Source organism: Patagioenas fasciata, chromosome 17, assembly GCF_037038585.1.
Source record: "Patagioenas fasciata isolate bPatFas1 chromosome 17, bPatFas1.hap1, whole genome shotgun sequence".
In the NCBI taxonomy this organism is placed as follows: domain Eukaryota; kingdom Metazoa; phylum Chordata; class Aves; order Columbiformes; family Columbidae; genus Patagioenas; species Patagioenas fasciata.
The window spans coordinates 6,113,609-6,141,027 of NC_092536.1; the positions used below are offsets into that span (position 1 = coordinate 6,113,609).

At 53.8% G+C, this 27,419-nt stretch overlaps 1 protein-coding gene across 2 annotated transcripts in view; it reads left to right on the plus strand.

The window, feature by feature from the left end:
• Nucleotides 1-262: 262 nt before the first annotated feature.
• SEZ6L (seizure related 6 homolog like) overlaps nucleotides 263-27,419 on the plus strand; it is a 39,151-nt gene continuing 11,994 nt past the window's right edge. For both annotated transcript variants that reach the window (XM_065851812.2, XM_065851813.2), the window contains exons 1-3: nucleotides 263-538; nucleotides 23,797-24,558; nucleotides 24,773-24,906. In XM_065851812.2, the coding sequence (XP_065707884.1) occupies nucleotides 472-538; nucleotides 23,797-24,558; nucleotides 24,773-24,906 (963 nt within the window). In that variant the 5' untranslated portion in view covers nucleotides 263-471. The remainder of the gene's footprint in view (nucleotides 539-23,796; nucleotides 24,559-24,772; nucleotides 24,907-27,419) is intronic.

Here is a 27,419-nt window from a genome sequence, read left to right on the forward strand (position 1 = left end):
GACTTGGGGTGCTATGGGTGACTTGGGGACAAGGAGCAGTGAGAAAATACAAGAGAATGGGCACAGGTAGAGGTGGCGGCCCACAGTGTAGAGCGCTACCCATGCTGGGGGGCACTGGGGCTCCGGTGGGAACCAGGTAAAACCACGTGAGCGGCGAGGCTGCAGGGAGTCGTGGGGGGCTGCGGGGAGCCCCGGGGAGCCCCGGGCCGGGGAAAAGCAGCGGATCCGTGAGGCTGGGCCGAGCCGGGGGGGCCGGGGGAGCCGCGGGCGGGGCCGGGGCGGCCGCCGGCGCCCTCCCCCGCCGATCGCTCCGCTCCTCTCCGCGCCGCTCCGCTCCTCTCCGCCCTCCGCCGCGCCGGCTCCTGCTCCGGCGGCAGCCCCAGCCCCCGCCCCCGGCCCGGCCCCGCTCCGCTCGGCTCGGCTCGGCTGGCAGCAGCGCGGAGGCTCCGCCGCGCCCGCCGCCGCCTCACCATGCCGGGGCCCCGTGGGCTCTGCCTGCTCGCCCTGCTGCTGGGCAGCCCCGCGGCCCCGCGCCCAGGTAAGCGGGGCGGAGCGGGGCGGAGCGGGCCGGGGCTGCGGCGCGGCGCGGAGCGGAGCGGGGCTTCCCGGGCACGGCCGCCGCCACCGCCGGGGCCCTGCGGATCTCGGCCAGGGGGTGCGAGCGCTGCCGGGGAGGGGGCACTGGCCGGGGCTGGGCGAGGGGAATGCTGCCGTGAGCGCGGAGGGGTGAGCCGGAGCGGGGAGGGGGCAACCGGCACGGAAGGGGCTACTGGAACCGGCCGTGACACCCTCGACCGGGTGTCTCCCGCTTCTGCGGCTCGTCGGGCCGGGCTGAAACTTCGGGCGTTGCTGGGAGCGCGTAGCGCCGGCACTGGCAGCGGCACCGGGAGGCACCGAGAGCGGCACCGCCAGCGGGAGCGACACGGGCATCGGGAGCTGCAGCGGCACCGGGAGCGGGAGCGGCATCGGGAGAGGCAGCGGGGCCGGCGGCCGCTCAGCACCGCGGAGCGGGGACAGCTCCCGCCGCCGGGGCCGGCTCTGCCGGGGCCGCTCCGGGCAGCCGCGTCCCGACGGGGACCCGTGTGCGGACGGGGGCCGTGCCACACCCTCCGCCGCCCTCCCGCGGGGAGAGCAGCCCAGTCTCCCCAGCCCCTGTTGTCCTCAGCCTCCGGTGCCTCCAGCCTCCGGTGCCAGGTTCCTGCCTGTCTTCCCGTCCCACCGGCTCTGGCACGCAGGGGATGGCCGTGAGTGTTTTCCCAGGGGCTGCATGTTCATTCCACGTGTTTCACGTCTCCAACCAAACCCACTCCCTCTCCCTTTCCTGCTACCGCGATGACAGACCTAAGAATAGGCTTTGGGACCCATTTGTGGGTGACTTGACGAAGTCATTGCAAACTAGCTCAGTGCTTAAAGATCGCTAAACCGGTGCCTGTCCCTGGTGTCTTGTAACTGGCAGGCTGCGGGGACAGGGCAGATGGGTTTTGCTGTGGTTACCGCTGCAGATTGGTCAGAGGGAGAACGGGAGAGGCCAGTGTCTGCCTGTGCTGCAGTGTCTGTGCAGGGCCTGGCAGGCTGACCTCTGGGGCCAATTGTGTGTTTTTAGCAAAGAGTAACAGCTCCTCATGTCAGGAGTGCTGTGCAATGCTGCCTGACCAGCTTCAGTTTCTGTTCTTGTGTCCAGATTGCATTAAAAGACTTGGACTTTTTGGTCTTAAACCTGGCTCTCCATAGAGAGATTATGTGACAGAATCCATCCTTCTGTCAGGGTAACAAAACAGAAATGGGTGTAGAATATGGCATTTTCTCTCTCACTTGCACGTGTTGTTTTTGGTGTATAGACATGCATGTACATATGAAGGAATCAGATCTGAAGTCTCTGTCCACTATCACATCCTGTTTCAGCATTGGAACAAACAGAATGACCCTTCTCTCTGTCATGTTACACAAACGCTCTCATCCAAGCCATGGGTGAGCTGCTGCAGGAGATGTATGTGTAAGCAAGCGATAGTCCCCATGCCGCCGTGGGGGGTCTGGGGGAGCTGGGCAAACAAACTGAGTGCAGGGCCCCATACGGGGCTCACAGCTCTGCCGCCGTTGGGAGCACCCACTGAGAGCGCAGCTCCTCAGAACAGGACTGGCCCTTATGGCAAGTGCGATCTGTCATAAATCTCAGGGTAGGAGAACACAGCGTACCGAGCTCCTCTTTCCTTGGCAGCGAGGGAGCTGATAAATAGTTGGCCCTGTACAAGGTTCGGTGAATTATTGCTGTAAAATCCTCAACTCCTGCACACACAGCCCAGGAGCTGGTAGCAACGTGGCAGCTCTACCCCTGCCCGGGGGAAGGCTGGTGGTTCTGTTTGCAGGAGGTCACAGCCACAGCCCCAGTCTGTAAACCCTGCTGTTCCCAAACTGCGAGGGGGGGCAGGATCAGACTCTGCAGAGATCTCGTTTGCTGTGCTCCATCTGCCTGCTCTTTTGGTTCATTCTTTCAAGAAACAACCGATTTCACATGACTTGCACCGATCAGTTGCTCGGCTGGTGGCTCTTTGGTGTTTTGCACTTGTGGAGCCATTTAGATCAACAGGGAGGAGGTGTGAAAGCCTCTCCTCTCGGCATCCGCGTGCACCCACCCACCAGCACAGTGCGTGGCAGCAGAGCCGGCAGCAGAGGCACGTCCCTCTGCCAGGACTGCTGCCAGGAGGCTCCGGGCAGCTGCCTGCAAGGAGCATGGCCTTGGACAGAGATTTATTTCGTGGTGTGTGAATGCAGCATGTGAATAAGGGGGGTACAGGCAGGCTGGGTCCAGTCTGGCAGCTGCAGGCGGAAAAGGGCAGCGGCACTGCCTGCACTGCCTGTGCAGACTAGAGGTGGTGATGGGACCAGCAAATCCTTCCTGAGGCTGTGGTGTGGGAGCAGAAATGCAACCTGGGGGGCGCTGGGCATCGGACTCCACCAGAGCCCCATCATCTGTGCTCCCCCTTCTTTTCTTCAAGGCCTTTGGACACCGCCAGACTAGTTGTCACTGTGGAATGACAAGCCGCACAGGTTCACCTGGCTTTGTGGTGAGTGCAGCACCACGGGAGAATTGTTCCAGAAAATTAGATGTGTCCAACAGGAAGGAGAACTTGGCCAGGGCTGCAACAAGTGAGCAGGGCTGTGCTGCTGTGATGGCAGCGCCCAAGCGGTGTCACCCCCAGGGTGAGGTGACAGCAGCCAGGCAGCTGCAGGCTGCACGTCCAGAGATAATGGGGAGTGGAACTTGTCTGATGGGGAGCTGTCAGAGGCCACAAAAAATGTCTCCTCTTCCTTCTCTCCTTCTTGGCAGGAAGAATGAGGAAAGTCTGGATCAGTAGCAATAAAATGAAATTAATATCTCTTAGCCCTCTACTTCTCCTACAGTATTGCCATTATGAATATATAAAGATGCTTTTTAAAGCACACATTTTGTGGATATTACAGTGTCACGAATGTTTCCTTCTATACATTTTTAACCTCTTTTTCAGTGAGGAATTTGATACAAATATTTGGGGCTGAAGAGGCAGCTGTAGACCAGTGAACCTGAATGTGCTCGTTTGGCATACAGAATGCTGCCCAGAGGTCATACAAAAGCAAACCGTGTAAAAAGTGCAGAACATACCAGTGAATAATCCATCCCTTGTAGCTGTACATCGGCTTCTGCCGGGTTCAGAAACTGATAGATAATAAGTCATGGATGAGGCAGCACACAGAGGTGCGGTGGGCACTGCTGGTGGGTCATGCAGGGGTTAAAAACAGACAGTGGTGAATGGTCCATCCTGCCAGAATGCAGGTGGTTTTGCAGGTATTGCAGGTCATGATGCTTCATTATCCCATTTGGACAAACAGATTCTTTTTAAAATGAAATGGGCTCTGTGTGATTAAATAACATGCAGCTTTTGATCTTGACTACAAGCAGCCTCAGAAATGTGTATTTTACATCCTCTGTCATTGCAGTGAGTACAGCCAGTTCCAGTGGGCTTTGAGGGGAAAAAAAAAGACTAACCTTCTGCGAGCAATCCGAAAGTTATTTACTTGATGCGATTTTATTTTTCAAATATTTGAAAGTGGTTACTGAACAGTAAAATACGCTCCAAGGAAATCCTGTTACAAAGCACAGGCTATATTTTAATTAGCATAACATGCAGTTACATGGCTGGAACTGGAGCCTGCCAATAAATGTATCTTTCGGGAGTGCAGATAGATGTCTATAGAAAATACAGTGTGAACACTGGCTTTCCAATTTTCCAGTCCATCAGAATGGATTTACACTCCTGTCAGGGCTATGAAATTGCTGAACACAGGGCTGAGGGAGCTCTGTGTATTTAACCGCTTGACTTGCCAGGCATGGGGTGCTGGGTGAGGCACGAATGTATCCCTGCTTCGGCCCAAGGGTCCCAGCAGCTCTGGGGAGGTCACCTGCCTGATGGGCAGGGTGGCAACAAGCACATGGTCCCCACCCCTTAGAGCTTCGGCAGAGCCAGCACCAGGGTGGACAATGCTGGTATGGAACACAGCGCACGGGGCAATACCCAGCCATTCCTCTTCCTCAGCAGAGCCACATGTGGGGACAAAGGCATGTTTCCAGCAGAGCAAGACTTGGGAGCAGAAATCCTGGGGTGCAGCCGGCACCAGCACCCATGGCAGTGGGGACAGGGACCTGCCACCCTTTCAGACACAGCCTCTGGGCATGTGTATGTCCCTGGATGGGGGTGGTTAGGTCTGCCAGGGGTGGCAGAACTGCAAAGAAAAAAGCTCTTCAAAGTCCTTACGCTGGCTGTGCTGGGACAGGACCAACATCCCTGGGCACACGTCTGTGCCACATGCTGCTGCCTTGGAGACAGAGAGCAAAGCCCAGAGACAGGAGGGCTCTGAGGGGCTGCAGTGGCACAAGGAGGGGCTGGCATCACTCTGGTGGTCATTAACTGTCTTCCATAAGATTCCTGAGCCCTTCCCAAAAGGACCTGCTTCACAAGATCATTTTTCATGCTGACCTGCACATGAGCGATGCTAGATGGGATGCACGAAGGGGACCTGTGTGATTCGAGTGCCTCAGCTGCTCCGCAGTCCTGAGTCCAACTCAGCACCTGGGTAACTATCCGCATGAGCCTGGATGAAATAAGGAGAAATGCTTTGCAGAAAGCAGCACACTTCTGCTGGGGGAAGGTGTCCTTCATTTCAGAGGACAGGCTGCCAGCTGCCTGTCCGTCTGTCTTGTTTCGCAGCTTGTTAACAGATCAGTTTTTACAGATGTTCTTGACAGACCAGTGGGGCTGGTCTGCTCTGATCTGCATCCTCCGGTGAAGACCCACTTGCTGCAGCCCTGCCCCAGCGGGAGCGGAAATCCCCAGACAGAAGGATGCTTGCCCTGCACTCGAGCGTGAGCCCAGGCTTTCAGCTGCTGCCCTGGAAAAAGCTGAGCTGCTCAGGCAGGACAGGCTGGTCACCCACTGCCATCCCCACAGCGATGGCTGCAGCAACTGTACCCCAGGAAGATGAAGAAAGTGGAATATATTAACTTCTGATACTTGCAGCAACCCCCTTGTTGCTCAGCTCTGTTATCTATCAGGCTTCATCTGTAAGGATTTCAGAAATCAGAAGAGATCCACGGAGCCAGGCAGCTGGAGGAGCCAACTGGAGCCTGGAGAAAAGGAGGGAAAAACTGGGAAACTCCTGGAGAATGGCTCAATTTTCATCACAGAGTCCCCCTTACTCAGGTGGGCCTGTGTTCCCGGGGTACTGAGAAGCTGCTTCCCCTCTGTTCCTTCTTTTGCTTGCTGAAATCCATGGCCATGGTGCAGCTGAGGCTGAAGCACACCCAATGCAGCAGAGAGCACAGCCCCGACTTAGCCAGTTTCTTTTGTTTTCCTTTTTTCCTCCTTCTTTCCCTGGGGAGAGACCGTAAAAACAACTGACCAAAAGGGACCTGTGTGCTGGCTGAACCCAGAGCTTTCCTGATGTGAAGCAAGGAAGCTCTGCCTGGATTCCCCAGGTTTGCATTGTGCAGGGACAAGCAGAGATTTGTGAAGATCCTTCTCCCTTTCCTGTCCCCAGGATCCCACCACCTGCAGCAGAAGGTGTTCAGCCCCTGGAAAGCTGAAGGGCTTGGCTTCAAATCCCCTCAGGGAGGGCCAAGGGGCACAGAAAGGAATAGGGCATTAGCACCCCAGGACAGATGGCTGCAGTGGGAAGATACAAGGAAACCTTATGCAACTGAAAGCCAAGCTCAAAGCCAAGCTCCCAGGAGCAGCAGGGAGGGAATGTGGGAGCCACCTGGCCACTAAACCCAGCTCTGGAGGTGCTATTCCAAATGCAAAGCGTTAGTCTGGATAGAAAATTTGGTGCCAAATGCAAATGCGTCCAAAAATTCAAGTGTGACAGAAGGAATATATGTGGGACTGATCCCAGAGCAGCGTGATCTGCTTGGCAAAAAGGATTTTCATGTCTGTGTCCATCTCACTGTCTCACACACTTGTGCATGATGTGCTGAACGAAGGACCTGTGGGAGCCGTGCTAGGAGAGGCAGCTCAGCAGGGATCACCCCAGAGAAGGGACAGCAAATGTGCTCCCCAGCGCTGCCAGGGGACTTGGGGTGATGTGCTACAGCCCATCAAAGAGGGAATTGCTGTGGGGAGCTGCGCAGAACAGGCAGAAGTGAGGGAATCTTCTAGAAACTGGTCAGCTTGGGGTGCTTTCAGAGCTAGTCAGAAGGGCTGAAAATATCTAAAATTCAAGAGAGAATCTCCATCTGACATTTTAGGGTGGATTAATGGAGCGTGTCAACATTTAGTGGATGAGAGCCTTTCATCTCAGGTAGATGGGTGGCTGGGGGACAATACCAGAGGAATCACCCTTCACTGCCCTCCTGCAGCCTGGCAGCTCTTCTCCCAACCGTGGGGCTGCAGGACACCATGCAGAAACTGGCTTGCGTTTTCTGATAAGGATTTCAATGCTAATTCAGATGTTTAAAAAAAAGTAGTCCCCAAACCCAGCATCCTGAGATGTGGAAAACTTGTTTCCTAGAGCACACAGCCACCGTCAGACAACATAGTTCTCCTCGCCCTTTACCATCCATCCAGATTATTCATGCAGCAGTTTTTAAATTGCTGTTGGACACTATATTTACATAAATATGTGAGCCAATGAGGTCTAAAACCTTGGTGAGCTCTAAATGGGGCATTAGGTTTTGGAAAGAGGATTTTACCAATTTACTGAGAGTACAAATCAACAGAGCAGAATTTACAAACCCATCAAAAAGCGAGGTGACAGTTTGGAATTAATCCTCTGCCCGAGGCACACAATGTACCTCCACAAATATATCCCAATATAAATATATTTGAGAAATAGTGAAGGAAAATGTAACTTCTAATGCCTTTGCACGCTGCCAGCAAAACGACTGCAGCGTCATCAGGGAGATGAATGGAGTTAATGTCATCGGGAAGGTGCAGCCGCCTCCCACTTTATTTTTATCCAAGGCTCCATCCCCTGCCTGCATTGAAATATTTCAATTTGTCTTTGTGCCAGAATTTCCCCAAAAGAAAATTTCCCCCCCCAAAAAAATCTTTTTTTCTTCATTCATACTTAAAAAAAAACAATTAAGTGCAGTTTCTTTGCACACCCCCACCACTCAGAGCAGCACCAGAACCAGTGTGTGATGGGGGACATGAGACATCTGCCAGTGCCCCAGGGCTGGATGGTGTTGGGGAGGTGACTGTGGCTTTGGGACAGTAACTGGCACTGTCTGGGGACATTCTGCATTGATAGGGATGGGGTCAGGGCTTTCCCAGGGCTAAAGGGATGCTCCATGGGCTACGATCCCCAGACCAGTAGCAGCAGCTGCCTTGAGGAAGCTGAGCTTACCAGTGTTTGCTGGACAATGGCACCACTGCTTGCACAAAGAGAGAAAATGGGTTTCAGTCTCCCAGCCAGTGCAGCATCCTCAAGGCACCAGTTCCTGCTTCTCCTGGGCCTGTGATCTGCATCTACCAGGAGAAGATACACAGGATCCAGGCAGCCCTGGCCTCAGAGGAGCTGGAGCTGCTCTGTCAGGGCTTCAGCACTGACACAGAGATTAAATCAGTGAGGCAATTTCAATTAGGAGCAAACTTTTCAAGCCATCTAACAATAATAATAAAAAAAGGCTTCTTTTCAGCTTTTGGTACACGGAGAAGCCCGTGCCTGGCAGCGGTGAAATGGCTCTTTATTGTGTAGATGAGTGTGAAGGACACGGCTGCATTCCCACCCAGGAATGCATTGAGCCTTTCTTGGAATTGGTGAGGAAAGGTGGGAGGAAAGGGTGCAGCAAAACTGCAGCTGCAGCCTGACACTCTCCTGACAGCGACACAGGGGAGGATCAGCCTGCTCCCCCAAGGCAAATCTTTAGTTTTTCCACTACAAAACATCTTTTGCAGCATCTAAATTCAAAACCATTTTCCATTCCTCTAGCTGGGCTTTATCTAGAGTCTCTGCAGTGAAAGACAAATGCACTATAGTCACCCAGCCCTCCGCTCCCCAGCCCTGGGCATAAGCCACCACAGGTCCTGGCTGGGACCCATCTGGCAGAGCCCCGATGGCTCTGCTGGGTGTCACCACCTGCACCCTCCTTCCACAGCCTCCTGCTGCCCTGGTGTGTACTCAGACCTCACACAAGAGTTCTGAGGCTCCATACACCCACCATCCTGCACCGCTGGCGGAGCGAGGGCAGAGTCATCTCAGGGTGTTGCAGCATGGCGAGGGGCTGAGGGCACCAGCTCAACACCATGGCAGAGCTGGGAGCTGGTGGGATGACTGTACTGACAGCATCACAGCTGCACTGACAGCCTCAGCAGCAGTGAGCTTCTGGGAGCCAAACTATAGCACAACCAACAGCTCATTCTGCTCACCAGTAGCCCTGCAGTTTCCTGCAGGCTCAAGCATTTCACCTGAATCTGAAAAACAAAGCAAGAAAAAACCCTCCAGCCTCAGGAATCAGCAAAATCACCTGTTTGCAGTCCCAGCATCACCGCATTGGCCATCCATGCTGTGAGGAGCCAGCTCTTGCAAACTAAAGAGACGAAACCAAGACAGCAGAACCACAGGCGCACGGAGGAGAAGAGGTAATGCTGGGGTGCAGCAGCCCTGGTCAGCCAGGCACTGCTGGGGGGGGCAGCTCATGCTGAAACACAGTGGGGAGATGCTCTGCAGTGCCAACCACCCAGCTCTGCTGGCGGATGCAGCACAAGGCGATTGCGACTCATTATTGCTCGTTGGTACATTGTCACCCAACCGCACAAATTGAATTGAGTCACAGCAAATAGCATCTCCTCCAGTGACTCAGATTATCTGCACTGGCTTCCATGGGCAAGGGCCGTATTTTTCCACATTTCTGCTCCACATGCATCAAAGTGGCCTCACAAGCAAAGCCTTTCTTAAATTACAGAGCACTACATCTTTGATCAAAACAAGCAGCCTGAACAAATAACAAAGGCAACAGCCCGCTTAGATCCAGGACTACGTACCCAGAGTCAAAGTCAGTCCTGGAAAAGGCATTCGGCTCTGAAAAATTCCTTTGCAAGACCCCCAGCACCATTCTTGCCTACAGTCTGGAACATTCACTGATGGAAAATTCACGTTACAAGTTTATGTTGAACCTGCTGCTGCTCTTCCCACTCCCATGAACTTGGCTGTTGAGTTTCTCACAACCCACAGGCTCCTGCCTCCAGCTACTGCTCCAGAAACACTGCTCCGGGCTATGCTGCACCAGGCAGGGTCCTTCTCCGAGCGTTTAATATTGCGTGTCAGAAAGGCAATCTTTAAAAACGGATTTATTTCTCAGATGTGCCTATTTTAATCATACTACACTGCTATCAAAAGTACATTAAGAATTATGATTACCCTGTAGGAACATAAACAATAGCAGCAGTAGAAAAAAAACTTATCCAAGCTGGACAACACACTGTTTTTTATAATTTGCCGATTCGTTACCTGCTGGGAAGAACAGAGTCGGGTACTTTCTCACCACATTTCACAGTCAGCAGGGTGTGTCAAAAATAATAATATCTCTAGGAAATACGCCCAGGCCTCAGCAATATGACACGCATGTTTTACAAGAAAATATGAGGAACATCTGACAAAGCCCCCTCTACTCACGCTGATTCGAATATCAAAGCTCATCAAGTGCCACTGATCCCGGAGCCATCCAGCCACCGTGATGTCGCACGCTGCCAGAGCTGCTCTGATGGGAGCAGAAAAGCTGCAAACTGAAGAGCTGTCCCCAGGAGAGCCCGATGGTCTGGCACAGCCAGATCCAGCCCCACTCCCCAAAACAGCCAGAGAGGGCTTGTTTGGGGAAAGGAGCCTCAGCCCTGGCATTTAAGGGCTTTCTCATTTAACTCAATCCACCTGCGCTCAATGAGCACAACAGGCAATCTTTCACATATCTGTGCTTTCTGATTTTTTTTGTTTAAGGAATTCTTGGGGGAGCAGGATGAAGATATTGCCAAGTCCCTACCAGGGAGATGTTTACCCATTCCCCTCATCAGCATCCCTGTCCCTGCGCCCATGGCCGAGGGGCAGCAAAGCTCCCAGAGGGACACAGCACATCTCACCTGGGATGGGGGGAAGGTGGGGGCAGTGGGGGCATCTCCAGGCAGTGCAGGGTGCCCTGAGGTGGGTAGGCACAGGGGAGCAGCTGCCAGTGAGCATCTGCTGTGAGGTACAGCAGGACAGCAACATGGTCCAGCCAGGGGACCAAGTCCTCTTTGCTTGGTTATGATGTGCTTTTATGTCTGTTTTGGCGGAGCACGGAGGTTTCCTGGGTATTGGTGGTGGCTGGGCAGTGGTGCTGGGAGCAGAGAACCAGCACCTCTCAGGCTCGTTAGCTGGGCGCAGCGGCCGTGCAGTCCTCGTGTGCGCTCAACAAAGAGCCTGTCATCTTTGTTCCCAATGTACTTGCACCCCCACAAAGACTATCATTATCCTTTCTGATATAATTAAGATCAATCAAATGGAATAATAGAGCAGAGGTCAGGGCAGGCTGTTACTTCCTTGGGGAACAAGGGGCTGCTTTCATCAGAAATACCAGTAAGCCAGCTTAATTGTTCTGAATTTCAGAAATTACAAACGTGCCTTCTAATTGCATGTCCTCCCGTGCTGGGGGGAGGAGGGACGCCAAGAGAGGCTTTGTTTGGAGCACACACATTGCCAGGCCCCGCAGCCAGCTCTGGCCCCACAGCCTCCGGGGCTGCTGCCACTGAGCAGCGTGGCTAAATTACCTTTTTCCAGGGTCTGATGAGTCACATCACCAATCCTGGGCTGGTAGGAATCTCTCTGCCCCCTGCCTGCCCAGCTGGTGTGATATGGGTGAACACGGGTGTGGAGGAATTCAGGTGGATGCGGAAGGATGTGGAGGTGGCTGGAGCCTGGCAGGGGACCGGGCAGGGCTCGGGGTTGCACTGGGAGCGAAGGCACCATTGCTGCTCACCGTGCAGGAGGACTGTGCTTCTCTTCTGCCATCTTGATGGCTAATGAAAATATATTTTCTATCTGTATTAATTAAAATAAAGTGCAGCGGCTCATCATTAGGCTCTGTGGGAGAAGCCATACGTAGGTTATCATCATCCAGCACGACATAGTGCAGAAATGGAATTAGTTCTGCCAGGCCATCTTTAAAACACGAATCACTGATGACTGATACAGCTGACAATTAATTATACAAAAACCAGTGTCACTGAAAAGCGAAAGGGAGGACTGAGAGGAGTAGCAGCAGCAGCCTGGCTGCCCTGCAGTGGTGGAACCGGGGAGCGCTGGGACAGGGCAAGGTGGTGAAACACGTGCCAGCCCCGAGCTGCTGCTCTGCCCCCAGCAGAACAACTCTGGCTTTACTGAGAAAATAAATAAATAAAAATAATTGAATTTCGTATTTCTTCGGCCAAATCTTATCTAAAAAGAGGCTCATTTCTAGAAAAACAAGCCAGCATGCTGTGCCAGTGCATCCTGCGGCACGGCAAGGCTGGATGCGCAGGACGTGCCGGGTGCTGCGGCTGCTGCGCGGAGCTGAGCGGTGGCTGTGCTGGCTGCCACGGGGAGCTGCCGTGCTGCCAAACCCAAAATTGTTTTGACATAATGAGGATCTGGCAGCTGAAGTGCAGTTTATTACTTTCTTTGGAGGGAAAATACTAAGTGAGGGAGGAGGTAGCTGGCTGACAACCTGCATCACGTCTGCCTGGTGGTGTTCAGGGCTGTTACACGGCGTTTGGGAGCAGAGCATATCCTGTCCCTCGGCCACGTGCGGTTTAGAGCCGCGATCGCACCGCTTTGCCAGGGTATGCCAGGCACGAGGTTGGGAGCGCCGGGCTTTGCCCTAGTTACCGACAACTTCCGCGGCACAGACCGGCCCCGCAATCGATGGAGCCCAATAACTGTAATAACCACAAACATCAGCAACCCAACACTTCTCCTGCCTTCCTGATTGCTAGCAGCGGGACTGTTCACAATCTGTCAGAAATCATTAGATGCCAGAGCTACATCATTTCAGAGCAGTGCAACAGGGGTCTTTTCAAGGGCACGATGCAGTTGCAGGCAGCGGGCAGACACGTTTCTGCACAGCCTGCGTGAGCGGAGAAAATGCTAAGAAAAGTATTGCCTGGAAAAACATTTCTCCCCTTCAGGGAGATGCGGGCTGCAACCACCCGTGGGACACACCGACCCTCATGACTGGCCAGACAAACCGACGAAGCAGGCAGAGCTGAAACCCTGTTGTGTCCCTGGGGAGGGAGAAACGGGCCATGTAGGGGATGCAGGGGATGAAGGCAGAGCCTGGGGTACAAGGCGACTCCAGCCTGGTCCCACTTCTCTCGCCTTGAGCATCTCCAGCTCTGCCAGCTCTGCCTGCCTCTCCCCAGCGCACCATGCAATTGCCAGGTGCGGAATCCCTGTGGTGGGAAAAGCCTGGTGCATTCAGCGAGGAGAGCAGAAAACGCTGTGTACCATCCACACCAGGCTTCTCCTGTGCCACCCTCACTGCCCCGAGACACCTGTGCACCCGGGAAGATGACCAGGACCTGGTGGGCTTCACATTCCACCCTGAGATGCCCCAGGGCATCTTTTGTGGTACTCCAAAAGAAGAAAAAGACATGCTTTTGGGGTACCCCTGGCAGAACCCAGGGGAGAGCAGCAGCCACAGGCAGCAGCAGAACTGGCTGCATCCTCTGTGCTGCTATGGGGAGGCAGCGACCTGACCCCGAGGAGCTGCTGTATCTGCTCTACTCTGGGGATTCTGGACTAGAGCCACACTTGGTTTCCTGCTACACCTTGTGAAAGAAAAATAAAAGCATTGGCAAACAGATCTGGCAAAAGGCAGCTCAGCTCTGCCCCGTGGCTCACAGTCGATGTAGAGGCTGTGCCTGGGCTCTGGCAGAAGCCAAGTGCTCTGGCTTCCCCTGCCCAGGAGCACAGGGCAGTGATGGTGCAGCATGAGCATGGGGCTGGGCTGCTCACCTGGACCTCGACCGTTACATTGTCATGTCATGTTTCCCATTCTGGAGTGGAAATCAAACCAAACCAAGCTGTGAACACACTCCAGACAGGTAGAAAAACATCAAGGAGGTGTTGAATATTCAGATAATCCATGGATGTGACTGCCTGAAAGTGAGAGCATGAATGATTTATAGCCAGGCAGAGAAACAGTCATCTATTATAATTAGACTAAACTTTGTCTCGCCAGATGTTTTATAGCTGTATATCTTGTAATTGTTTCCCAACCATCCCCAGACACTGGGGGTTTTAACTAAACCCAGTGGATGATGGGTTGTGCAGTGTGTCTGGTGAGAAACCTGGGCTGGCCCCGCCATCTGCACCTGATCTGGGTGAAGATGTCCCTGTTCACGGCAGGGGGTTGAACTGGATGAGCTTTGAAAGTCCCTCCCAACCCAAACCATTCTATGATTCCACGATCACGGCACAGAGTGAGGTACGAACTGTGTTTCAGAGGGCTGACGTGCTCCCAAAGAGTTAATCGCAGGACTCGCTTCTCAAGATCTGCTCCGCTGCATCTTAACAGTGATGGGAGATTAATTATTTTAGTCTCAGATAGCTGACTAGAATGGGCTTTTTGTGTCTAAATATACTCTCTCTTTAGGAATCCATTTAATTTTATACCCTGATATAGACGACTAGGCTGGATGATTGGTTGAGATAGAAGGAGCTTCTCTTTGTCCATTACAATTTGTACCCTGAAAAGCCGCCAAAATACTCCATTTCCTCTCCCCAGGCAGACCTGAGGAATGAGCACCCCATCTGCAGATCCCAGGAGAGCCACAGGTTGGGTTTGCCTTTGCTCTTTCATCCTCACGATGAACCCCCTCCAGAGCAGGGACACCTGGGGGACACAGCAGCAAGGACAGGAGGGAGCAGGTCCATGGCAGGTCACCTAGGGGTGTCCGTGCTTGGTGGTGGATGGGGTGCACCCATCCTGGGGTGCATCTGGCTGTGATCAGAGGTTTGGCACCATGGATTTACCAGGAAGACTAAGAAACTCCATAGCAAACTTTCTATTTGCACCTAGTGAGGCTCAGCTTTCAAAAAAAAGGAATTACTGCTTGAAACCACCCCGCTAGTTCATTTCAGACAGCCTATCTGCCTGTAACAAGGCAGAGACCATTTTTTCTTACATTGGAAACGGTAAAAAACTGCAGTGAACTCAAATTAACATCTGCATGAAAGTGCTGCTATGTCTAATGGCTTTTGTCCCCTGCTCTGCGGTCCTCACCAGCTTGTCTATCTCTGTGGAGATAGCAGGATAATTAATCACACCCATCAGCTGGGGAGGCTGTGGCGGCAGAACCCAGCCAGGACAAGTCAGCAGGCAACAGGTTGTATCACTTCCATGCTGCAAATCTCTTGATTCCTCCATAATTGGATGAGCCCCTTTAATTCCCCTTCCTCTTTAGCTGCTGCAGACAAGCAGCAACCTGGCTGGGGGTGTCACATCCCTTTTGGGTGCATCCCTGGGGACGGGGGCCTCTGCCAGGGCTGCTCTGTGCCGAGGATGCTGGTGCTGTAGGCACAGGAGGGCTGGGGCATCATGGGGACATGGGGACCCACAGGCAGCACCTCCTGGAGCAAGGAGGAGCGTCTATTGGCAGGTTCCCTGCAGCCACAGCAGCTGCAGGTGCTCAGGCGGAGCCAGCATGGACAGAACAAATGCCTGAGAGTCTAAGTCGCATTGATTCCAGCTCTGCGAAGCAGCACTGGGGAGGAAAATCCATTTTCCTCATAGCTAGGAGAAGTGTGTAATTTCCAGGCATCTGTCAGGCTGCTGTGGATCGTTAAAGCAGTTACAAGCTTCTCCAGAGCACGGCGGGGAGAGGTTTGTGAGTTTAGTTCCGTATTCCTGGTGTGTCCTTGCTCCTGAGCGAAGTGAGTCAGGCACAGGCAGTGTGGATTTGCCAAAAAAGTGGGGTTTTGAAAGAGCGTTTCTTTGTCAGAATACTAGCCCTGCCTGCAAGTAGCCCCTGCCACAGAGCTGGATCCACTGCTCTCATCTGTGATCAGAAACCCCCTTACCCACAACCAGTCCATGGGACCTTTCCAGCTGTCCCAGCTCAGAGCTGGCACCAAGCATGGGCACAGATGGCTGCACCATGTCCCAGCTCAGTGTCCCTTGGCAACACAACAGGTTCCTGAGCATTGCACCAAGCCCCGCTCTGACCATGGGCAGCAGGTGCTGGTGAAATGCTTCTCCTCTTGTTTGTCTCTGTCAACAAAGGCAGGTTTGCTACTGGGCACGGGAGCCGTGGGCAGTGGGGAAGGGAGCCCGGTCCTTCGGCCACTGCTCCTTGGGCTGGGCACCGCTGCCAGCATCCTCACCCGTAATGAGGGGTTTCCACGGCAACCTTATCTGAGCATTGCTAGTGACACAGATGTAAATTTTAAAAATGAAATATTCAGACCACAGTCCTCTGAGCATAAATAAACCCCTGCACATGGCCAATTTAACAGCATTTTAAAGCCGTTCGGAAATTCCCCAAGGCCCTGGGAATCTCGGTGGAATTAGGAAACTCATAAAAACGGAGGGACATCAGGAATGGGAGGCAGAGAGGTCCTGAAGCTCCTTGACTTCTGCTGCTGTCTCCTCCAGAGGGGAGCCTTGGCATCTCCCTGCTTCTGAATTATCTGCCTGTTAATTGCTCTTTGGGACAGCTGTGGTGAAGACAGGCTGGTGGCTCCATCTGCTGCAGGCAACTATGGAGCCCCATACAACCCCCTGCACCCCAGTGCTTATTTCCAAGAGCCCCCTGATTTGCACAAGCCATGAGATCGCTGCAGGGTGCTCTCACTGCCCTTGAAGGCACCATGTCCACATCTTCCCGGCAAGTGGGATCGAGCACCGGAGTCCTGGGGCTCCCTGCACCCCCAGGCTGTCACCCCAAGGAGCAGAAGGACCTGGGGACAAGCACCGCTCCTGCATCCTTGCTGGGCACCAAACCACAGGAAAAATATTCTCTATTTTCTCCAACTGCAACACGAACATTTGGATGAAAGCCATCCCCAAGCCTTCCCGCTCCTGCCTCACCAGGTGGCACAAAATAGCCTTTACGCAGGAGAATGGCTCAGAAACGCCCGAAAGTGCTCTGGCTGTGTTTATCTGTGCTCCCACGTGGATGACTCACCAATGATCAGATTGCTACTATTTTATTTGCTTATAGGTTGAACTGTCAGGATGCTCTTGAGGGAAACTTTTTTTCCTTTCCATCGGAAAAAAACTTAATTTGCTGAAATTGTAACCGCAGGAAAGAGCAGGTTTCAAATCTCCTGTTTGGAGACGTGGCTATCTGGGCTCTATTGGTCTGTTTTGACATTTTTAAAGTGAAAGACTGTTTTGATTCAGGTTTTTCTGCTCTTCAAGATTCAAGGCAAAAATCTTTTAAAATCTGAAACGAAACCAAAGCATTTCCTATCCGTCACACCGGCGTGTTTTGACGGACGCAACCTGCTTTTTTTCAGATCCTTGGTTCACAGTCAAACCCTCTATGTTTTTCTCCCTGACGATGAAATCCGTACGGCACATGCTGGAGAACGGCGTGGGACGAAGGTCCCGGGAGAGCATCCAGCTTCTTCTGTTGCAGTGAATGGCAGCACCTGCGGGTTCTCCTTCATCCTCCTGGCAGTAATTGGCAATTCTGTGGGTTCAGCCTGTTCCTTCATCTGCTCCATCACATCTCTGCCTGCACGCGCTGCAGGCTGCCGGGAGATAAGGGAAGGAGCAGATTTGGTCTGATCAAAGTGGCTGCAGCAGAGGCTGCCAGGCTCCTTCGTCAACAGGAGCAGCTTTGGTGGGCAGCTGCAACATGGGAGCCCTGGAACAGGGAGGAGGTGAGCCCAGCTGGGGCAGCCCTGGCTCAGCCAGTGTGGTGCCGACAGAGGACACAGCTCTGGACACCTGCCCGAGCCACCCATCTCAGCATCCTGCTCACCCAAGCCCAGGAGCAGAGGCAGTGTCTGCTCCCAGCACATCCGTCACACTGTGCAAGTGGTGCCAGCAGTTCTGCTCATTACAGCCATCGATTGCCCCGTTTCACCTGCCGATGGAGCCTGCGACAAGGCTGAGATGAACCATCTGCTGGGGTTCATTGCTCTGCGCAGTCCCCTCTCCTCGCTGCCGCGCCATCCATCTCACCCTTCAGAGGACCTCATTCAAGGCAGGGAACACAATAAAAAATTGAACTATACTCTACAAATGAATCAAGGCAGCATCTTTTTGAAGGAAAGCTTATTGCATGGCCCCAGCTGGTTTGGAGTAGTTCTGCTGGCACAAAGCATCCCTGAGCGCAGGTTCTCTGTACCAGGGCAGTGCCATGGGCCCCACATATCTCAGCAGCATCTCCTGACTCAGAGAAATATCCACAGCTCCCTACAGAGCAGGCTGAGCCTGCAGTCCTGCCCCAAGGAAGCCCTACACTCAAGCCAAGCCTATTCACCTGGGCCTGGCTTTATTGCAGAGCAGGGCCAGCTGCTCCCATGGACCCTTAAAGGGGGGCTTGTTCCCCAGAGCAAGGCACCCCCAGAGCTGGTGCAAGTCCAGGGGCATGCAGAGGCTCTGGGGGGTGCAGGATCAGACCCAGCTCTTGGTGGGCTCAGGCGAGACACCTGCAGCAGGAGCAGCTCTGGGCAGGATCAGCCAGTCCCAGCACACTGACAATCTGCCTAAACCTGTCACACAGGGGAGCACGGGGGCTGAACGCCACCATTAATAACATCCGCATAAGCTTCTCAAGGTTTTGGGGATAATCAGATCACCCACACCTCCAGGATGGTAACTATTGAACTCCAGCAATCAAGCCACCGTCCTGCAGCAGCCCAAGAATGAGCTGGCGGCCAGGCAGCGATAGCATCGGCATTAGTAATGGGAACCCAGCGATACAGCTACTCACACTTTAGCTCTTTCAGGAGCACAGCAGCAAAATGAGTGCTTTATGATTATTTCAGCATCCTTTTATCAAGCATTTGCAGTTCCCTAATTCCTGTAAGTCCCTCTGGCTGAGATATGGGCAGCAAGCAGATTTGCCCGGCTCTCTCCAGCCACAGCATCTCTGGAGCAGCACATGCGTGTTTGCCATCACTGTCCACGGGACACGGTCCTGTCCCCCTGCTTGGGACTGGGAGGTGGCCTGGGGACCCACTCTAATGGGGGTGAAACTTTGGGACTGTGGCCACCAGGCAGCAGAAAACTGCCAGAACACACCGTGTCCCTGCCCTGTGCAAAACACGGGCAGCTGCTTTTTGCAAAGGAGCCGTGAAAAGCCTGTTTTGCTATTATGGAGAACAAGAGCTGATAGTGTATGAAACTGTGGCAAAGGGGAGAGCTTGAGCTCACGTTTAATTAGTATTCTTGCTTTCGCCTGGCCTTGCAATCTCATTCACTCTTTTTGCTTAATCCATTACAGTCTGCTCAGTTAACGCGCCTGGTCTCTCACGGCAAATTCCAGGCCACAACCCCAGATCTGTCGCTGTATCCTCACAAATCCGGGGCAATAAGCAGATTTGTTTCCAAGCACCACGAAAACAAAATTCTTCAAAAGAGCAAGAGAAAATTATCCTAAATGGTGGAAAAAAAATAAAAAAGGCTGTTTGCACCCGAAAAAATAGTGTCAAGAACAAATTAGTTGTTCTTTGGGCAGGATTGTGTGAGTGTTGGAGTACAGACCACAGGTATGTTGTTCTTTGAGGTGGTGAATTTTTCTTGCTCTGAAAGCAAGTTTCAAAGAGGCACTTGTGCTCATTTATGTGTATTTAAGGACATTTTTGGTGCTTGGGGCTCTCTCCGAGCAGGTGACGGTGCTGCCCGTGTGGGCAGGTGGCTGGTGCCTTGCAAGCACCTGGCTCGGCACTGGCTCTGAGTGAGGGGAGATGCCTTGGCAGCCCCTGCTCCATCCCCTGCCCTGCCTGTCCCGCTGCCTCTCTAGCTGTCACCCCCATCCCTGGCAGCCGCACAGCACAGCGCTGGGCACCCGTGCCCTGCCGAGGAGTGAATGCTTCCGACAGCGGCTAAGTATAAACCGCGGGGGAGTGCAAGCTGGTTGGAGACGTCCTCCCTGGAGCCCAGCTTCCTTCCGTGGTGTTTACATGCTGGTATCTAGGCAGAGCCCAGAATAGACATGAAGACGAGTTGTCGTTTTGCATTAAGGTCACTTGTGCTCCAAACTGTCCTGGACTTTTCTGTCCCATCTCGCAGGAGCAGTCGCCTGTGCCGACGCCGCTGTGCAGAGCACGGTGCTGTGGGTGCAAGGGCTGTGGGGGGCTCTTGCAGAGGCTTTTGTGGATTTAGAGAAACCTTTCCAGGCCTGAACCGCCTGCAGAGTGCTCCTGATCAAGACAGCAGATAAACCCCTTGTACCTCTTGATAGCATTTACCTCCTCCGGAGATGGTTTAGCAGATTAGATCAAGGTCAAACATGATCATTTCTCTTTCACCAGCTCAGTGTCTCTGGATTGACGGCTTGTGCAGATCAGGATGGATTTTGGCAGCTGGGGAGGGTCCTGCTCTGCCTGTCCCCACCCCAGCTGAGCATCCCTTGGGCCGGGGGCGGGGACATGCGCATCCTGCAATGCTGGGTGACGTTAAACAGCCTTGTCCCATGCTGGGAGTGGGCAGCAGAGTGAGAGCCTGGCTATGAGAGCACTGCGAGCAGCCCTTCCGTGCTCACATCATTTCCTGCTATTACCAGAATATTTTTGCTACTGCAACTCAGAGTAATCTGCAGTATTGATTATAAATCCCTGGTGGTTTATTTAGCACTCTAGTGGCATTAGGTGGTATCACTGTGCTCCTAGGAGGGGACAGGGGCTGCAGAGCTGCCAGCTGCCACCCCCACCGCGCTCCCAGGCTGGCTCCTGGGCAGCAATGCTCCAAAGATGCTTGGGTGACTGCAAAGCTCATCTCTCACCATAATTATCCTTGGAGGTGAGAGAATGGCTGTTTGCATTCAGATCATATGGAAAGTATCTTACCAAAGATATGGCGGGTCTGGCAGCACCAGGCAGGCAGGGCTGGCAGCCACGGCTTGGGGACATGCTGGAGCACAGCTCCGGTTTGGGGGTGGCGATGCAATCTGGAGTTAAGATCATTAATCACTTCTCTTTCTGGTAACGTGGAATATGCCCTTATTAATCACGGCTGCCAGGGCCCCCCTGTGCCTCCATCTCCCCACTCCAACCTGGCTGCGTATGCTTCCCTGAAATACACATTTGCCCTTTACAAACTAAAGCATGTTAAGTATCTCATTATGGAGTCGCTATACCAAGTGTTTTATTTCATGCTTTGTTAAGGACAGAATCATTTAAATGCATCCTGGCAAAGGATCTAATAAGAAATTAGTCAGCTTTCTGGAAGCATAAAATATGGTTTAATGACAACATCCGTTAAGAATTAAAGTTCACATGGCAAATAACCCGAGGATGCTGTTTAGCTGTTTTGAGTAACACACCAGCTTTAAGGACTCAGGTTCCTGTGGGAACACTCTGACTGTCTCACTGTGAGCCACTGTCCCACCATGTCCCACCAGCCAGCGAGCCCCCTCCCCTCGTCTTCTGGGCCCATGAAACCTCCTGACAGCCCCATCCTCTCCTGTAATGGAGAAGCTGTTTTGCACTAAAATCAATGACCAGTGGCAGTAGGACAGCAGCCATCAGCTGCCCATCCTGGGCTTGGCCTGGGAGAGGAAGCCTAAAGTATGTGAAAGCCCCACACAGTTTGTCAGGGGGAAGAGCTGGTGCTGGCACTGACTTGGGGACTGATTTTCCCCATCACAACATGGCAGGATGCCCATGGCCCCATGGTGTGATTCCTGTGGAGGCCAGGGTCAGCCCAGGCCAGGATGCAGAGGGAGGCAGAGACACTCAGCAATGAGCAGAGGTTGTGGGGGCTCCTGGGCTGCCCCACCAGTAGCAGACATGGGGACACCGGCCTTCCCGGGGAGATTATTTAGAGCTGACACAAGTCGGTGGTTGCAGACAACGTGTGTGAAATGTATCCTAATGTGCTAAGGGAATAGGCTAATGAATTTGCTGAACCACTGCTAATTAAGGAATTAATTTTTTAAGTTGTGGGAAACACAAGAGGAGAGGCCAGGGAGCCCAGGACTGGTTTGCCTGCACTGGGTCTGCAGCTCGGCAGCTGAGAGCAGCAGCAGTGATGGGGCAGGCAGGGGCACGGCCCTGGCTGTCCCGGGGAGCTGGGGCTGGGGACCCGTGCAGTACCACCACCCCATGCCAGGGCTGGGGACCAGCCTGGTGCCACCAGCCCCTGCCAGGGCTGTCCAGGAGCAGCTTGGGGATGGGTCTGGCACAGCTCAGCAAGAGGAGAGGGGAGCCGGCCAGCAGCGAGGGGAAGGCTCCCTTGCTCCTGCACTGCACCCACTGCACAGACCTGGGCAAAAATACATTATCTCAAGCTTCAGGCATGCAGATTTTGGGAACTCCATCCTTCAGGCTAATTCTCCCAGCCTTTTCCTTTCCCTGTTGTCTTCCCTTCAGTTCTTGTCAGAAACTGCTTTGATTTCTCAGAAGATGAAGCAAAGTCAACTTTCAGCAGGCTGTTTGCTTCCCTCTGTGCCCGTCCCTTCTGCCCTGCTGTTGCCAGATGGGAGTGTTCCCTTCTCCGAGGGTGCCCGTGGGCTGCTTTTGCTGCAGACCATACAGAGCAGTGGCCATTGCTTATCCCTGCATGAGCTGCATCAAGAAACACTGCTTGGTTTCCACAGGAGCTGGCAGGGACTGCTGGGGCATTCAGGGCTGAACCCTGACACCCTATTGCCACTGTGAGTCCCTTTTCTCCCCAACATACGTGGAGGTGACCCAGTGGTGCTGGCATAAACCCACTGAACTGTCTCACTGCTGTGCTGGATCGTACCACAGTGTGCCCAGCTCTGTGCTGGCTGTGCAAAACTAATGGTGAGGCGTCAGCAGCAGAAGTTGAAAGGCTCTAAAATCACAGGGTAGTGTAAAGGGTGGTTGGATGCCAGAGAAATGGTACTCCCCCACAACAACTACCCTGCAGAGTCCCTGTGTTTCAGGTTTCACATCCAAAAGCTCCTTTTCTTCCTTTTTGTTCTGGTCCTACCCTAATTAGCAGAATTTGAAACACACAAAAAACCCAAGTTAAATTTAAAGCGAGCATTGTGCTTTTGTTTAAAGCATCTGTAACACTAACTATAATGACGTGCCCAAGGTGAAACAGAGGTTTGTTGTGCTTTGCTGGAGTGTATGTGGGAAGGGGAAGCCCCCAGCTGCCACTCTGATCCCCCAGCCACCCAACACTATGGTGGACATGTCCCCACTGCCCCACAGGGATGTCATGGCAGCTCAAGCCACTTTTCAGAGCAGGTTGGTACCTCGGTTTGCAGTGCGGGAGGACAACATGTGCCTGGGCCAGCAGCAGGGCTGGGGGCTCACAGACCTGCCATGCCCGGCCAGGTGCCACGTTTTGGGGACCTGGGCTGTAAACCCTCACAGGGGAGCAGAGGGGACTGGAATCAGCGTCTTTAAGCACCGTGCACTAAATGCCTTCCCTGGCAACTGCTGTTTCCATGGAAAATGTTGACTCTCTGCCTCTCAGAGCTTCCTGCAGCATTTCTCAGAGCCGCGGTGCTGCTTACAGCTTATTTCACACCGTGGACCGCAGCCCCATCAGATGGTGGTGGTGACTAAATCTGTATTTCATGCAATTCAACTCCCTGGCCGAAGCGGTGGTGGTGCAGCTTTGATTACTCTTCCTTTCCCATGCATTGCTTCACCCAACACAAAAGGTTGTGGCTGCCCGAGGAGAGGTTTTGAGCGGGTGGTGTTCTGCTGCAGGAGGCTGAGGAGGCCGATGAATTGGTGTCTGTTCCCTGCCGGGCAGCAGCATGGGGAAGACAATGGGAAAGAGCCACGGCCTAATCAGGTGCTTTGAAATGGCCACATTTGCTGATGACAATTGCAAAAATAAAGGCTTTTCACAGAGACCGAGCCAGAGCAACAAACTCAGCAGGAGCGAGTGAGCCTCCCTGAACAAGTGACCTCTAGATAAAGAGACCAAATAGCAGCTCTGAAACGGCGAGATAAGGCCACCAACTTTCAGCAAAAAACGAACTTTCAGGGAATCTGTGCAGGCTCATTATCGCTTTCCCATAATGAGCCCGTTTGGGAGAGCGGCAGGCATTCAATCAGCGACAGCTCCCCAGGGGGCTGATTTCGTGCCAGTGGCACAGCTACGATTTCATACCCAGAATTGCCCAAGTCCCACTTTTCTCCATTTTTTTGCAGAGAGCGGATCAGGGGCAGCACTGGTTCCCGTCAGCCCGGACCCTCTCGCTGCAGAAGAGCTGGTGGACAACACAAATGGTGGAGCCAGGGAGCTTGGGCACACCACAGGTTTGGCTGGTGGACCTGGGGAGCTCAGGCACATCACAGGTTTGGCTGGTGGAACCAGAGAGCTTGGGCATGCCACTGCCCTCAACCTCCTGCCGGTGGCAGAGGGTGGCACTGAGCTGGTGGCAGAGGACACAACGCTGCTGGTGCAGAGCCGTGTCTTGCCAACACCCACCACCGCCCCCAACGCTGATGCAAAACAAACTTTCCCTGTTAAGAAAAAGCCACCTGCTCCAAAGCAAGTAAATACGGCAAGGAAGCACCCGAGGCCCAAGCCCGCCCTGCCACGGCCCCCCCAGGCTCCCTCCCTGGCCACCCCGCTGGGTTCTGGGATCCCCAGTGCCTCCCAAGCACCACATGTGCTGGCAGAGGCAGCAGCCAGAGCGGAGCAGAGCAACCCCGAGCTGCCCTGGGGGGGACAGGCCACCACCAGCCGCCCTGCGCTGCAGATCTCCCCGTCCACACTGCCGCCGGGGGTCCCTGGGCCCTTCCCTGCCAGCGCGGGCGATGCTGGTGAGGCTCCCACCACAGCTCCTGCCAGCACTGCCATTAACCGGACAAACAGCACGGTGCACAGCTCTGTGTCAGAAGAGAGCCAAGAAACCACCACGTCCACCATCATCACCACCACCGTCACCACCACGGAGCCCAGCCCGGGTAAGCTGCACTGCCTGCACAGGGTGGGGGGCATGGGAGGGGGATACAGCGGGTACCAGGGATCAGCTTCGTGCACTGGGTTTGGGGGGCTGCCCAAAACCTTCTGCACGTTGGCGGGGTTGGCTGCTGGAGCAGGGACCGGGGTGCTGGGATTTAGGGCCGTGGGAGGGAGCTGCCAGTTCCTCAGGGCAATTGCTGACACGAGTTCCCCCAGTCCTCTGCAGCGTGAGCTTCCACGACCCCGAGGGCTATATCGACTCCACGGACTATCCCCCGCTGCCCCTGCACAGCTACCTGGAGTGCACCTACAACGTCACCGTCTACACCGGCTACGGCGTCGAGCTCCAGGTGAGAAGCGCGTCAGTGGGGGGATCACCGTGGTCCACCCCCGCCATGCTGTGGTAGCAAAGGATGCAAAGCACCTGCATCTTGGCCATGGCTGCCTCGGGTACCAGTGCTTGCTAAAAATGCCCCTTCCTAGGGAAAAACAAACAAACCAACCCCAAACCCCCCACGAAAAACAACAACAAAAAAACAAACAAACAAAAATGAAACACAAAACCCAGATTTTTCTTAAGGTATGTAATAAATAAACTATATGAGGGAACTGGTACATCCTGAATGTCAACGATGATCAAAGCATTAAAATGCCATGCAATTAATTTAACAACGAGACTCTGGCAGGCAATTTGCAAAATAGGCACTCAGCCTTTGTGGGAAGGGGTGAAGCAGCAGCAGTGTCTGCAGCAGGGCCAAGCTCAGTGCTCTGCCCGCTGCCTGCTGGGGGGATGTGGGCAGCCTCGAGGGGTTTGGGTGGGCAGCCCAAGTCACCTCTCCAACCAGCACTTGCTTTGGATGGGTGTTGACAGACAGCTCCTACACCGAAGCAGGGCCACATCCCTGAGAATGGAAGGTTTAAAATCCCAGAGACAAGCAGGTATTTGACAGCAAACCCCAGCCGTGCAGAGAGCAGGGCTGCTCTGCATGCAGGTGTCTGCAAACACTGTGAGCTGGCACACACAGGAGCGCGGAGCTGCGAGTACACCCGCTGCGGGTACCACTGCCCTGTGTGCCGTCACCTTCCCGCTGCTCCCCACGTTGTGCTTCATGCTGATGGACTCCCTTCCATCGCTTTTTAATTGTTTCATGCATACAAGCTCTGCAAGCTTTGGTGGCTGCAAGGCTGACAACATGGGGTAGGTGCTGGAGTAACACGGTGCAACCTCCTCAGCTGCCTCACCCTCCTGTGGATAACTGGTGAATATTTAAGTGCTTTGGAGTTAATTCACAGCTCCTGTAATGGAGATGGGCAGGGGGGACCTTGCTGGGGGAGGAGGAATAGGGCTGAGCTCACCTGCCAGGACGGCGTGATGCAGTGGCAACCCACGGGGGTTCCTTTTTCTCTGTGTGGGTTTGCTGGGGCTGAGCTAGGAGCTCTGCGGGCCAGATGCTGGTTTGAGGGATGCTGGTTTGGGGGATGCTAGTTTGTGGGGAGCCAGACTGAGCAGCAGAGCTGTGTGTGCTGTGCTGCTCTGTGACATGGGGAACCGGGGTGACCGAGCTCTATGAGGAGCCTGGATGGTGCCCTCCCTTGTCACGAGTGGTGTATGGTCCCAGCGGGTCCCACTGGAGCCTGAACATGAGGAAAGATGTGCTGGAGAGCATGGGGGAAGGTCTTAGGCACAAAGCCTGGTTGACAGGCACCATCTCGGGAAGGGCTGCCAGCAAACCTGCCTGTGGCTGGGGTCTGCCCTCTACATCCCCACAGCATCCTGGGGGGAGCTGTGCCACAGCCTGCCTGCCCCCACACCAGCCGGGTCACACTATCACAGCCCTGGGAGCCAGCTCTCCAAATGTTTAGTTAAATTATATTTATTTTTAAAATTCTTGAGTCTTCTTGCCAGGAAATAGGATTTCCCTAAAGAGATTTTCTAGTGGGTGAGCGGGGCTGGCAGCTTGAATGAAGGATCCCTCCTGGCTTCCCAGCCCTTTTGGAGCTGACATTGGTGCAGTTTGATTAAAGTAAGAACTTGTCCTCCCCAGCCTCAGCAGGAACTCGCACATATGGTCTCTCTCACAGTGACTGATGGCTCCTGGCACCAGGTCATGGCATCTGTACCCGCTGATGCCACCTTAGTGGATGGAGTCCCCTGAAGATGCCACTGCCATGAGGTCCTTGGTGGTGACATTCTTGCTTCAGGCTCCTCTGGGCTGGGTTTGCAGGAGGGGAAGGCTGAGTGGTGCCCCCACCCTGCGAGGGGCCAGGGAGATGCTGCATCCATCAGCTCCTCTGCAGAGCTCTGCCCACTCCAGCTGCTCCTCCGAACCTCTGCCCAGTGGAAGAGCTTTGGGGAGCAGGGCCGCTCAACTACTTGGACAGCACCCCTGGATGTTTCTCCTGCCAGAGCAACACAGTGCTAGATAGTGTGTTTGGTGCTAGTCATCACCAGAGGAAGCCAGCTGTGGAGAAGGTTTATCTTTGAGTGACTTCAGAACAAAATGTGTTAGAAATACCCTGGAAACATCTTTGCAGTGATTCAGACCTGGCTCAGGAATAAAAACTCTGCTCCAGTGGGAGCTGGCGGTGAGTTGTTAACATTGTACATAGCCTGTTTAGCTTTCCTGAATCCCACACTCCAGATAATTCATCCCAAATAACATTTAACTCATTCTGTTTGTTAATAGTTAGATCTGAGCTGGCCCACCAGCTGCAATGGGTGTGTACGCTGTGTCAGGGTGGCACATTTTCAGGACAAAACCTGGAGAAGAAATAACCTAGGGCAGGTTGGGGTCCAGGGCACACACTTGTCCTGTATTTCCAATGTGCTGTGTGACACCCATGAGGACCGAGGACTGCTGTT